At 51.4% G+C, this 14,565-nt stretch overlaps 1 protein-coding gene across 4 annotated transcripts in view; it reads right to left on the reverse strand.

The window, feature by feature from the left end:
* The window catches only part of GRIK5 (glutamate ionotropic receptor kainate type subunit 5), a 51,415-nt gene that overhangs the window by 22,411 nt on the left and 14,439 nt on the right, over nucleotides 1–14,565 (reverse strand). For all 4 annotated transcript variants that reach the window (XR_004347034.1, XM_032614094.1, XM_032614093.1 and 1 more), the window contains 2 exons: nucleotides 14,358–14,465; nucleotides 3,471–3,674 (listed from right to left, as the gene is read on the reverse strand). Coding sequence is in view for 3 of the 4 variants with exons in the window: in XM_032614094.1 (XP_032469985.1) it covers nucleotides 3,471–3,674; nucleotides 14,358–14,465 (312 nt within the window). In the remaining variant the exon portion in view is untranslated. The remainder of the gene's footprint in view (nucleotides 1–3,470; nucleotides 3,675–14,357; nucleotides 14,466–14,565) is intronic.

The following is a 14,565-nucleotide window of genomic DNA, read 5'->3' on the forward strand; positions in this document are numbered from 1 at the left end:
CTGCACCTCGGAATCTGCTCCCTGGAAACCCGACCTAAGATATCTGCCTAGTCCTTAAGGGCCAGACCGGAGGGCCCCGGGGGGTGACAGCTAAAGCCTGTGAGTGATAGGTCAGACTTGCCTCGTACAGAGATCCTACTGGAGGACAAACTGGAGTGGAGAGAGACGGGAGGCCAGGAGGCCCAGGAGGAGGCTGGTGAGAGGGGCGGGGCCTGAATTCACAGCGCAGCGGTGATGGCAGGGAGAAAGGTAATTCCTGCAGTGGCCACTGGGTGGAATAAATGGACCATAATTCGAGACTGGCTTACAAGCCCTGAGCCTGGCCGGGGGTGGGGGGCGGGTGGGTTGGGGGGTGGCTGGGGGGGGTGCTGGTGCCCTGGGCTGTCTTCCATCTGGAAGTCACTTGTCAGCTCTGGGCCAGCCTGCTGGGGTGCCAGCCCTGGCTCTGCCTGTCACTAGCCATGTGACCTGGACAGTATCTTGGTGCCTTACTCTGTCCCTTAGAGAAAACTGGGCAAACACCAGGTCTTCCTCAGGGGGTGCCTGTGAGGAGTCAAGGAGTTAACACAAGTTCATACAGTTCGGACAAGAGCCTGGCACGGTGTGAGCACCACCTTGACCACTCTAGGCTTCCCAAATACCTGCTGGGTGTCTGGAAAGGACACAGGCCTTGGGTCAGTCACACCTGGCTGCAGCCCTGCGTGTTGGGGGCAAGTCCGTTCACTACTGAGCCCCTGATCTCACATCGGTAGGAGGGCAGTGATCCTCTGGGCCAGGAAGGATTATTAGAAGAATTAAGTAACACTTGCAAAGTTCCTGGCACGTGGCGTGAAGTCCATAAACATCAGCTGCTGCTGCTGTGAGGACAGTGCTGAGTATCTGTGCGAAGCTCAGTGTACTTGGCCATCCCACAGCAGGCAGCTGAGCCTTGGAGAGGCCAAACTCCGCCCATCCTTTGCACTCTCAGCCTGCTCCTCCTCCAGTGTTCTCTCCCTAAATGTCATCGCCATCGCCCAGCTGCCCAAGCCAGAAAGAGAAGGAACGCTCACGTCCTCTCTCCTCCGCCCCCGCCACAGGCGGTCACCAAGTCCTGGCCCTCTCCAGCCTCCCCTGACCTCCCCGCAGGCCATCGAGCAGCCCCGATGATTCTGTTTCCTCATTTGAGCCAGCTCAGCCCTTTGTGTGCAGGGGGTGCATCCCATGGACCTCTGGCTGCGGGCCAAAGTCTTTAACGGTAAGAGCAAGGCCAGGCCAGGCCACTGAATCCCCAGGGTGTATCACAGGGCCTGGTATACAGTAGGCACTTAATAAATACTAGCTGGCTGGAGGACGGACGAACGCATGAATGTATGTATGTGCTGGCAGGAATAACACTAACGATAGCACAGGCACACAGCACCCACTACCTGCCCGGCCTTGTTCCAAGCCCGTACATGGATTAACTCATTTCATGCTCACAACAGCCCTATGTGCTAGCATTTGTTATTTCCACAGTTTTACAGGGAGGTTATGTAACTCACCCAAGGTCACACAACAAATGCTCAGCAGAGACTCAAACAGGACGCAGGACCACAAGAGCAGTAACCAATGAGAAAAGCTCCCAGCCCTGCTATGCTTACCCCAGGCACCTTCACACCAAGTCCTAAGGGAAGGCTCGAGGCACAGGGAGTTAAGACTCTTGCCCAAGGTCATACAGCTGTAAATAGGACTTCTTTGTTGATGAATAAATAGATGACCAGTTGACGGTGACTTTGGTTGAGGAGGGCTGCTCTCCTGGAGTCTTATTTCTGGGGGCCCTGATGAACAAAAGTTCTGAGCTTACGAGACTGGGGACCAGGCTATGGCAATGAGGTCACAGGGAAGCCTGCCAGTGAGGTGGGCGTCCGGCCACCAGCTCCTGCCTCCTGTCTCCTCAGGCCTGGCTTCAGACTCTTGAACCCACCCAGGGCAGAAGCTTTCAACCAGCTGGCTGCCTGTAGGGCAGTGCCTCGGGCCTGCCAGCTGGGTGGGGTGAGAGAGACCGAGCCACCAGAACCCGGGGGACACCCCCGACCTCTGTCGCCCCCAGAGCAGCTCTGCTTTGTCCAGGGCCCTGAGGGCGCTTTCAAACGGAAAAAAGGCTCTGCAGTCAAAACAACTTTCGAAAATCAGTGCCTTACAGGGATAAACATCCTTGTCAAGCAAAGTGGCCTTTTTGAGTCTCCCCTGGTGACATTCAGGGGCTCAGGAGGGTGAGAGTCTCTGACGCTGTCAGCCAAGTCCAATGTCAAGGCCACCCTGACCGTTTGTGGCCACAGGTCCCGGCTCCACACACCTGCCCTGGACGTGCCCCTAAGCTGGGGACCTGTTTGTCTTTTTTGGGCATTCGCCCACATGGCTTCTCATGACTGGAATAAAAAGAACCACCTATGACAAGCAACGTGTGCAGCGTGTCTGTAACCTTACTACAGACCTGTCAGGTATCATTATCCCCATTCTAGGGAGAGGAAACTGAGGTTCCGAGGAAAGAAATGACTCACCCCAGCACTCAAAGCCAGGTTGGTCTGACTCCAAAATATTTTTTCCGCTGCACCCCTGCCTACCACCCCCCACCCCACTGCCTCTTGCCCTCCTCACCTACATTCAAATCCTGCCCACATTCAGGGCCCGGCTGCTCTTCTAATACGCCCCACACCCAACTCGTTCTTACTCATGTTCCCAACCCACCCCCTGCTGTTTGTAAATGCCATCAAACACATTGCCCTTCTCCCATAACCCCCCTTCACCCTGCTGATTCCTTCATACTCTTTGGGAATCTGCTTGGGCGTCACCTCTTCCGGGAAGCCCTCCCTGGATGCCTGGCTGGGTCAGGAGCCTCTGGGTCCCTCCTCTGAGTTTTCCCCATCAGCCAATGGCTCTGTCTTGCGGTCATTTGCTTTTCTGCATCTCAATGGGGCCCCAAGTTGCTGGGAGCAGGGTCCAGGTCCCCTGTGCTCACCACTATATCCCGCGCCAGCGTGGTGTAAGACACACACTAGGTGCTCAATAAACATCTACTGAATGCGTGGCCTTGTGAGCACAACAGGCAGCCTCCACGTCCACCTCCTGGCAGGTGCTGGGCACAGCGCACGTCCCGGCCGCCTAGCCCTCTCCCTGCCTCTCACAGGAAGCCTTCTCCATCTCCTCCACATCTGTCCAATTCCCACCCCCCATCTCTTTCATTCACTCAACACATCTTTGAGCACCGACTAAGCCAAGGTGGCGTGAGGGAAGCATTTGAAAGCGGAACACGGGAAGGGATGCATCGCCCTTCTTCCCCACTGTGCCCACCCCGTGGTGCTCACCAGCCACAGGGACACAGCGCACCGTCGGCTCCCGCCCCTTGTATGCACCAGGCTGGTTCTGAGGCACCATTGGCTGCCCGCCTGCCCACCTGCCCACCCTTGCTCGCCCGACCCACGGCCCCTTCCTCAGCCCCGGCCCCGCCGTACCCGGTTGATGAGCTCGCCGACCATGCCCGTCCAGGAGCCGTTGGGCTCGGGCGCCCCGTATAGCCCGTCCTCCACCAACCGCAGGCGGTAGCGGAAGCGCAGCAGCTCGGCCAGCTCCCGCAGCATGTCCACGCAGAAGCCCTCAAAGCGTTCGTTCCCCGACAGGGCCTGGAAGTTGGGCCGGCGCATGACGTACGGGTTCTCCTGGGGAAGCAGGAGAGAAGGGGTGGAGGGGTCAGAGACTGGGGCATCTGGGGGCTGGGTCATGGGTCCCAGGGCCCAGGCTGCAGCCAGATCAGGAACCTGCCCGCAGAGTGGAGATGACGGAGTCCTTGCCCTCATCCCCTGCTTACAAATGCTCAGAGTCGGTGGCGGGGGCATGTAAATTAGGAGGCTGGGATTAACATATACACACTGCTGTATATAAAATAGATAACCAACAAGGGCCTACTCTATGGCGCAGGGAACTCTACTCACATTTTGTAATAAGCTATAAGGGAAAAGAATCTGAAAAAGAATATATGTATATATACCTACATATATATGTATAACCTGAAACTAACAACACTGTAAATCAACTATACTTCAATTTAAAAACTAAAACTAAAAATAACTATCAAAACAAAAACAAATACTCAGAACCAGGGAAAAAACACAGGGACCCTGCCAGGCCCTAGCAGATCGCAGGAAACTGGTTTGATCTCCACCAGACAACCTCATCTCAAGCTCAAATGGCTACAAGGGAGGCAGGTAACTTGAATGAATCAGACTGGATGGAGATCTTGCCAAACTTTCAAACTTTTGGCTAAAACCCGCAGTAAGATATATATATTTTACTTGTAATCCAAGTCATACACATATGTCTGTGTGCTCACAGTTGCACACATGCAACTAGACTTAGTTCCACAAAGCAGTCCTTTCCCTTAAGACTATGGCAGAATACCCTGCTATTTTCCATCCTGCTCTACTTCATTTTTCTACACAACCAATAACAACCCATTAAACTGACTTCATGAGCCACCAAGGGATCAAAGAGGATCTGCCCCACCAGGATTTAGCTCCAGCCCAATGCTGCCACAAGGGAAGCAGGCCTGAGATGCCAGATGGTCCAATGTCAAGAGAATTTGGAAACCCAGGATGTTTTGTAAAATCTCCTGATTTTAAAGGTTAGCAACAGTTCAAATTCTAATACCAATTTTTTTTTTAATGCTTTGCAGGCTAAACAAACACCTGACAGTTTGCAATCTCTGGCCTACAGCTGTTTTGCTATGTTGATGCTTATTTCTGAGGGGTTTGAGCAAACTTTACCGACCCTTTTTGTGCCAAATAAGGACAAAAGCAGAGAGAATATTCCAAGTGCTAGTAAGACGAGGCATATGAAGATGATGGTAACAAAAGGGATACTTATCTTACATAGCTATTGTCTAAATGGTTGTTTGTACAGTGTCACTTTGGACTTAGGAATAAAACGAGTTAGGACTTAGGAATCAGCAAGAAGACCTTTGGCAATAATACCCATATGGTTACCATGTGGACTGAACACCTGCGAAGTACCAGCCCCTGTGCTGTGTGCGTTCTCTGGATTTTATCAATTTAATTCCTCACAGTGGGAATTCCCTGGCAGTCCAGGGGTTAGGACTCCACGCTTTCACTGCCGAGAGTGCAGGTTCAATCCCTGGTGGGGGAACTAAGATCCTGCAAGCTGTGTGGCGTGGCCATTAAAAAAAAAAAAAAAAAAAAAAAAAAGAGCTTCCCTGGTGGCGCAACGGTTGACAGTCCGCCTGCCGATGCAGGGGACACGGGTTCGTGCCCCGGTCTGGGAAGATCCCACATGCCGCGGAGCGGCTGGGCCCAAGAGCCATGGCCGCTGAGCCTGCGCGTCCGGAGACTGTGCTCCACAACGGGAGAGGCTACAACAGTGAGAGGCTCGTGTACCGCAATAAAGAAAAGAAAAAAAATTCCTCACAGTGACCTTCCACGGGAGGTATCCTTAGACTCACTTTACACATGTGGAAACTGAGGCTCACAGAGGTCAAGTGACCTCTGCCACCTCTCATTCATTCAGCACAAAATTACTGAGCTCCGAGGTAGATGCCCAGTAGTTTGCAGCTCCTCCTGTCAAGAGATAGAGCGGGGCTTCCCTGGTGGCGCAGTGGTTGAGAGTCTGCTTGCCGATGCAGGGGACACGGGTTCGTGCCCCGGTCCGGGAAGATCCCACATACCGCGGAGCGGCTGGGGCCATGAGCCATGGCCACTGAGCCTGCGCATCTGGAGCCTGTGCTCCGCAACAGGAGAGGCCACAACAGTGAGAAGCCCGCTTACCACAAAAAAAAAAAAAAAAAAAAAGAGAGCGGATTTCTCCACTCCTTGGGTCTGAGCGGCCCTCGAGACTTGCATTGGACAACAGAATGCGTTGGAAGTAGTGCTGTCTGACTTTCAGAGCCTGGGCCCTCAGAGAGATCTCTTGGGACCCCAGTGTAAGGAAGCCCGGGCCAAGGACTTCCCCGGTAGTCCAGTGGTTAAGAATCCACCTTCCAATGCAGGGGATGTGGGTTTGATCCCTGGTCAGGGGACTAAGATCCCACATGCCGCAGGGCAACTAAGCCCACGCACTGCAACTACTGAGCCTGCGCACTCTGGAGCCCATGCGCCACAACAAAAGATCCCGTGTGCTGCAACTAAGACCCGACGCAGCCAAATAAATAAATTTTTTTTTTTAAAAAAAGGAAGCCCAGGCCAGCCTGCTGAAGGATGAGGGAGAATGAGTGAACCGAGATGTGCCGGCCAACAGCCCAGCCTAGACACCAGCTGAATGCAACCACGGTGAGCTCAGCAGAACTGCTTAGTTGGCCCACAGAACTGTGAGAAATAATCATCGTTATTGTTGGAAGCCTCCAGGTTTTGGGGCGGTTTGTTATACAGTGATGGGTACTATAAGGTACCTATAGACTAGATTCCAGGACCCCAACAAAGTCTCAGAGCTGAGGGGAGATGGGATGGAGGGAAGTCAGTGCATTTCTCTCCCTCCCAAACCACATTTTCAAATCCAAAACTGTGGAACCAGGAATAGGAATGAGATAATACTAATAATAGCAGCAGCAGCTAGCATTTCTTGTGGGCTTGCTGTGTGACAGCTATTCTGTCAGCGTAGGAGGTCAGTATTATTACCTTTTTTTGAGAGATGAGGACACAGGTCCCGAGAAGTGAAGTAGTGAGTGGCTGAGATGGACAAGTCAGGCCGAGTCCAAAGCTCTGCTCTTAAGCCCTATGCCAGACTAAACAAGAGTGGAGCTGGGAGAAGCTAGACACAGAGACGGGGGGGCCTGGCTGGGTATCAAAGCTAGAGAATCAGAAATCAAGAATTCTCTAGACAAACACCCAGTGTTAGAGCTGGAAGGTGCTCATACAGCCCTCTTGATGTACATAGGAAGAAACCAAAGTTCAGAGAGGTCAGGTGTTTTGCCCAAGGTCACACAGCTGAAGCAGGGCAGTAGGAAGGGGAGACTGGGCAGAGCTGGGATTCAAAATCCAGTTGCTGTGCTCTCCAAAGCCCTTGTTCCTTCCACCAGGCCAAGCTGACCTTCAAATTCAAGACTGAGGCACCTGGGTTCTGGATTTGGGTTTGAGGCCTCAGGATCAGGTGGGAGCTGACAGAGCCAAAAACAGGGACTGAGGCCTGTGAACAGAACGCTAGGTCAGAAAACAATGATCTATCACTCAACCCGCAGCCCCAGACCATCAGATCCAAGGGTTTTAAGAAGCCTCTAATCCAAGGTTTTCAGATTTCTTCAAAAAGAATCTTCTGCAGAAGCCCAGCATTGCAGACGGACAGTGGGATGTTGCTAAGTCTGATTCTAAGAACTCATCCTACGAATGGCTATGCACCTGTACACAAAAATGTAGGTCCAGGAGAATCATGGCAGCATTTCTTGTACCAGGAACAAAGACTGAAACAGCCTAATTTGGAACAGGTTAAAAAGATTATTGATGTCATCAAAGAATCCCAGGCAACTACTAAAATAAGTTCTATAAGATATATTCAGAGGAAAAAAACAAGCTACAGAACAACGTGTACAATATGCTATCCTTTGTGAAGGAAAAAGTGGGTTTGGGCTCGTACATTCTCAGACATATCTGGGAGGATGGGGAAAAAAATGGGGGACTGGAGAGGGAAGGGGACGGATTTTTTCACTCCCCCCCTCCCCACACGCTTTGAATTCTATTTAGTGTAGAATTAAACTGAGTGCTACTTAATTCTATTTAATTAACTTCTGTCCTGCCCCCAGTTTAAAATATTAATATTAAAATATTTTTTAAATTTTAGAGATGATATTTAAATGCATATGGAAATGTAAAAGATCAAAAGAACCAAAGCAATCCTAAAGAAGAACACGAAAACTGGAGGATTTACCCTACTGGGTATTAAGACAATTTAAAACTGTGGTGTTACGAAAGAATGCTCAACATCATTAATTATTAGAGAAATGCAAATCAAAACTACAATGAGCTATCATCTCACACCGGTCAGAATGGCCATCATCAAAAAATCTAGAACAATAAATGCTGGAGAGGGTGTGGAGAAAAGGGAACCTTCTTGCACTGTTGGTGGGAATGCAAATTGATACAGCCACTATGGAGAACAGTATGGAGGTTCCTTAAAATACTAAAAATGGAATTACCATACGACCCAGCAATCCCACTACTGGACATATACCCTGAGAAAACCATAATTCAAAAAGAGTCATGTACCAAAATGTTCATTGCAGCTCTATTTACAATAGCCAGGTCATGGAGGCAACCTAAGTGTCCATCAACAGATGAATGGTTAAAGAAGATGTGGCACATATACACAATGGAATATTACTCAGCCATAAAAAGAAACGAAATTGAGTTATTTGTAGTGAGGTGGATGGACCTAGAGTCTGTCATACAGAGTGAAGTTAAGTCAGAAAGAGAAAAATACTGTATGCTAACACATATATATGGAATCTAAGAAAAAAAAAAAGGTCATGAAGAACCTAGGGGTAAGACAGGAATAAAGACACAGACCTACTAGAGAATGGACTTGAGGATATGGGGAGGGGGAAGGGTAAGCTGTGACAAAGTGAGAGAGCGGCATGGACATATATACACTACCAAACGTAAAATAGCTAGCTAGTGGGAAGCAGCCGCATAGCACAGGGAGATAGCTCGGTGCTTTGTGACCACCTAGAGGGGTGGGATAGGGAGGGTGGGAGGGAGGGAGACACAAGAGGGAAGAGATATGGGAACATATGTATAACTGATTCACTTTGTTATAAAGCAGAAACTAACACACAATTGTAAAGCAATTATACTCCAGTAAAGATGTTAAAAATAAATAAATAAATAAATAAAATAAAATAAAACTATGGTATTTAAGACAATGTGGTATTAGAGCAAAGACAGACAAACAGACAATAGAATGGAGAGTTTGGAAACCCACACATAAATGGATACTTGATTTATGACAAGGGTAAGACTGTGCTGAAGGGGGAAAGAATGAACATTTTAATAAATGGTGCCATTCAATAAAACATCCATATGGAAAAAATGCATTCTGATCCCCCCTACCTCACATAACACATAAAAATCAATTCTAGGTGGAGTGTAGATCTAAATGTAAAAGGCAAAATTATTACATTTTCAAGAAACATATAGGAGACTAGCTTTATGAACTTGGGGTAGGCAGAGAACTCTTTTTTTTTGGCCATGCTGTGTGGCATGTTGGATCTTAGTTCCTCGACCACAGATGGAACCCATGCCCTCTGCCGTGGAAACGCGGGGTCTTAACCACAGGACCGCCAGGGAAATCCCAAGAATTCTTAAATTCTAAAAGCATTAACTGGACTTCCCTGGTGGTGCAGTGGTTAAGAATCCACCTGCCAATGCAGGGGACACGGGTTTCAGCCCTGGTCTAGGAAGATCCCGTATGTTGTGGAGCAACTAAGCCTGTGCGCCACAACTACTGAGCCTACTCGCCACAACTACTGAAGCCCACACGCTCTAGGGCTCGTGCTCTGCAACAAGAGAAGCCACCACAATGAGATGCCCGCGCACCGCAATGAAGAGTAGCCCCCGCTCGCCACAACTAGAGGAAGCCCGCGCGCAGCAACGAAGATCCAACGCAGCCAAAAATAAATAAATAAGTATGTAAATAAATAAATAAAAGCATTAACCGTAAAGCAGGGAGAAAAGGATAAAATGGACTTTAGGAAAATTAAAAATCTTTTCATCAAAAGATACCACTGGGGGGACTTCCCTGGTGGTCCAGTGACTAAGACTCTGCGCTCCCAATGCAGGGGGCCCGGATTCAATCCCTGGTCAGGGAACTAGATCCCGCATGCTGCAAACAAGAGTTCATAAGCTGCAACTAAAGATCCCGCACGCCGCAACAAAGATCCTGCACTCAACAACGAAGATCCCGCATGCCGCAACTAAGACCTGGCACGGCCAAATAAATAAATAAATATTGAAAAAAAAGATACCATTGAGGGGAATTCTCTGGCTGTCCACTGGTTAAGACTCCTCACTTTCACTGCCGAGGGCCCAGGTTCAATCCCTGGTTGGGGAACTAAGATCCCACAAGCTGCACGGCACAGCCAAAAAAAATACCACCAAGAGTGAAAAGGCAAGCCTCAGAGTGGGAGAAGTTCTCTGCAATGCAGATTCCAACAAAGAACTTATATCCAGAACATATAAATACATTACAAATCAATAAAAAGGTCAGATATTCCAATTTTCTAAAAATAGAGAAAGATCTGAGCAGGGACTTCCCAAAAGAAGGTTCCAAACAGGCAATAAATGAAAAAGTGGTCACCTTCCACGGTCGTTAAGGAAATGTAAGTTAAAACTACAATAGGGTTGGCACCTTCCTATACTCAGCACCAGCTAAACTGAGGAGCGACTGGAATTCTCCTTCACACACTGCCAGTGGGAATGGGGAATGGTACCGCCACTTTGGAAAATGCTTTGGCAGTATCTACCGAGGCTGGAAAACTCCAGCAATTCCACTCCTGCAAATACACTCGACAGAAATGCCTATACATGTTCACCGAAAGGCGTGTGGTAGTGTTCACAGCAGGGCTATTCACAATAGCAAAAGAACTAGAAACAACTTCAATGCGCATCAATTTGGTGGGTAAGTAAATCGCGGTTCGTTCATATAACAGGACATATACTGAGACTAAACTATTTGCAGCAACGTGGGTGAATCTCACAAACACGTGTTGTGCACAAGAAGGCAGACAAGAGAGAGAACATAGAATACGATGCCATTTATGTGAAGTTCAAAGCAGGCAAAGCTAACCTGGGGGGCGGTTAGAGACCAGAAGGGGCATATGGAGAGCTGGGGGTGGGAGAACTGGTCCCACAGGTGTGTTCAGTAATTGCAAATTCAGTGAGTGGTACACTTAACGATTTGTGCAAATTTCTGTATGCATGTTACACTTCTATAAAAATCCCTTGAAACTAAGAAATGTTAAAGTAGGGTGGGTTCTAGAACATTCCTCACAAGCTGCTTGCCTGGACCTTTTTTGTGAAGCCAGGACCCAATTCCATATCCAAGACTTCCTGGAGGGCAGTTTAAAGGACCCCGATCTAGTTTACCCCCTTCAGTTTATTATGAATATTTTAGTTCCCTCATTTTATAGGAGGAAGCTGGGGACAGAGAGAAGAGACCCACCCAGGTCACAAAGTGTACAGACGGCAGGGCCAGGCCTAGAACGCAGAAGCGAGGGCTTGGAAAGAAGCAGAAATCGACGTGGTGTGGCACAACGTAGAAGCATGTGGGCTCTGCCATCCTCTAGTTGCGCGATTCACGTCACCTAACCCTCCTGCACCTTAGTTTTGTCTGAAAATCAGAGCTCACAATGGTACCTGCCTCAGGGCTGCCATGAACGCCAAGTAACACCAGCGAAGAACTCAGCATACAGCTCAAAGACTCTGGCCACGATGATGGCTATTCTTTACTTTTTTTGGCCCAACTACTTGGCTTGTGGGATCCTAGTTCCCCGACCGGGGATTGAACCCCGGCCCTCAGCAGTGGAAGCGCAGAGTCCTAACCACTGGACATCCAGGGAATTCCCGACTGCTATTCTTACTGATGATGCCAGATGGGGAGAGAAAAGGGATTCACATGTGCTCAGCACATCTTCCCAGCAGGACACTGCCAGGGGGGCCTGCTGATCTCATGCCATCCTCCCACAGCCCTTCAAGGTGGGACTATTAGACCCATTTTAAGGATGAACGTATGGAGCCTAGAGAGTTGGATGACCTGAGGTCCAGGCAAAGCCAGGAATGCAAGTGAGGTCTGTCTGACCCCAGAGGCACCAAAGAGCAGGACGACATGTCCCAGTCTGATGAAGGGAGAACCTCTCTTGGAGGGGGCGGGGCCTGGGGCTTGAGGAAGGGCCCTGCAAAGCCTCATCCCCTGGGGCACCTCTCCTGCACCCCCAGCTTCCCTGAGGGACCTCTCTCGGTCTTGGCACCAGCCCGCCCTCGCTCAACTCCAGATGTGTGGGCACCACCCAAGGACAGCCCCAGCCTCCACCCCACCTGCTCCCTCCCCCAGCCCAGCCCATTAACATCCCACATCAGATCCCCTCCCTCCCCACAGTCCCAGACAGCTCAGGCCTCATCCTCCCCAACCTGGGGCGTCTCTCTCTCCTGCAGCCTCCCTCAGGGCCCCGCTTTTCTGACACCCAGATCTGGCCCTGCCCCTTCCTGCTTAACGGTCTCTAAGGACCAGGATAAGCATAACTAAGTTCTCCAGAGACCCTTCCCCACCTCTGTCACAGCACTCACCACTCCTCCATGTTCGTTAGGTGCCAGGCACCACCCCAGGCCCAAGGGACAGAGCAGGCAATAAGACAAGCCCTGAAAGCTTCCTGTCCCCAGCGCCCAGGTTGACTCACGTCTGAATCCCCAAGTGCCTGGAGCAGGCCCAGCCCAGAAACACAAGTCTGAAAATGTTAGTGAACGAATGGGCAGGTCCGGCTGTGCACACTGAGGCCACTGCCTCCGCATCTGATCTGGCAAACACCTCCTGAGGCCCCTGCTCCTGCGGTTCCTGCTGCCTGGAAGGCCAGGTCCCTCCTTCTCTGTGCACCCAACTCCTACACAGCTTCTAAAGCCCTGTCTAACACCACCTCCCCTGTGAAGCCCTCTTCAGGCCTTTGAAGGCTGAGACAGCCCCTCCTTTCTGTGGGGGTCCCTTATTACCCTGTGTGGAAATGATTGTGTCCAGGTCTGTCTCCATCAGACTGGGATCCCCCCTGCAGGGTCACTCAAGGATAGGGAGACCACGGGTCCACCTGGGACTCATTCCTCCGCCTCCAGAATATGTGTGAGGTCTGGTGCAGGGCAGCTTCAGTAAATATTTGTGGAATGAATGAGCAAATGAATGACTCCATCAAGAGAAGAATGAAGGTCAGGAAGAGGGCAACACTGGCTCAGGGGCCCTGGGGAGAACTGGAGACAAGTGTGGGAAAAGACTGGAAGCCCCCCGGGGTCACAGCTCTGCTCTCCTGATACCCCCTCCCTGACCTCCACCCCTGCTCCCCACCGAGAACCCCAGGAAGCCTCTGGGGTTGGCTCCACTCCCACACGTGCAGAGGCGCTCCGTCTCCCAGCCAGCCTGGCCTGGTCCTCAGGGCCCCTGAGTGAGGCTGTTACGAAGTGTTTGGTTTCCCGTCTGTAAGCCATCTGGCCCTCCCCCGGAGGAGGTCCACATTAGGTCAGGAGCTCCCTAGGGACAGAGGAAATAGCTCTGTGACGCGCTGCTTTCGGGGGCCTCCGACGTCCTGTGGAACCTGTGTAATCCTCTCAACCTCAGCATCCACAGCTATCAGCCAGCCCACCTCACGGTGACCGAGGGGCTTCGCCCAGACAACGGATGCCGGCGGGCCAGGGACCCAGCTGCTCGAGGCAGCTTCCTGCTCCCCAGGTCCTGTGCGTCTCCCCTCCCTGGCCTCCTGGCAGGAAGCAGCAGGGTGCAGGGGAGAAGGCAGGGGCTTCGAGCATGTCACACAGCTCCAGCAGGGACTCGCCCTGTGACCTGTTTCCTTACCTTCAGAAGGAGGAAGATAGGACAAACCTCACCGACTAGCTGAGAGGTTTAATGAGTGACACCTGCAAGGGCCTAGCACCGTGCCTGGTGCAGAACAGGTGCTCCATATATCCTCGCTGACCCACAAAGGCACCTCGGTCTCTGTTCTGGTAAAATGCAGGAGTGACACTCCAGGGGCTACAGGACCATCTCCACGGCTGGTGCTCAGGAAGGAGAGGACTGGACATTCAGAGCACAGTGGTTAAGACTCGGGCTCTGGAGACTCAGAGACGTGGCATCCATCCTGGCTATGCCTTATAAGAGACGTGGCATTCGTCCTGGCTATGCCTTATACTTGCTGTGTGACCTGGGCAAGTCGCTTTACCTCTCTGAGCCTCTTCAAGATGGATATTACATAAGTTGGCATGTGTCAACACACTCGGTGGGCAAATGTGACAAAATGACTGCTCTAGCAATGGTGATTTACAGCGGCCTACCCTGGGCCAGGCGCTGCAAGAGGCGCCCCGCCTGTGCCGCCTCGTGGAGTCCTCATGATGCCAGTCGTTCCCATCTCTGCCGTGCATCGGCAGGCTGGCAGCACCCAGGGTTGGACCTGGCTCTGATGGCAGAGTCTGTGCCCACCGCTGCTCCAGCAGCAATTAGGCTGGTGACGTCGCGGCCACAGTCAGGAGTTGTTGGGTGCCTGGGTCACGTCCCCACTGGTCCGTGTGCCGTGCCAGCCCAGGCATCCCTCCTCCTCACTAGGCACCGCTCAGGAAAGGCACCTTCATCTACCACCTGTCCCCACAAGGGCCACTCACCAGGATGGTCGTAACCACCAGCGTCTTATTGGCTAGTGTCTGCGACAGGTTGATGTCCAGGGTGGTGGCGTTCATCGCCAGGGTCCGGTTGGAGTACCACACCCCGATCTGAGGCAGAGAGGGCACTGTCAGCACAGGCCCTGCCTGAGGCTGCCTCAAGCCCTCTGGGCCCCGCCCCGCCCTGCCCCGGCCCCCAGCTCCATCCAGG

This window comes from Phocoena sinus, chromosome 19 (genome assembly GCF_008692025.1).
Source record: "Phocoena sinus isolate mPhoSin1 chromosome 19, mPhoSin1.pri, whole genome shotgun sequence".
Classification (NCBI taxonomy): Eukaryota; Metazoa; Chordata; class Mammalia; order Artiodactyla; family Phocoenidae; genus Phocoena; species Phocoena sinus.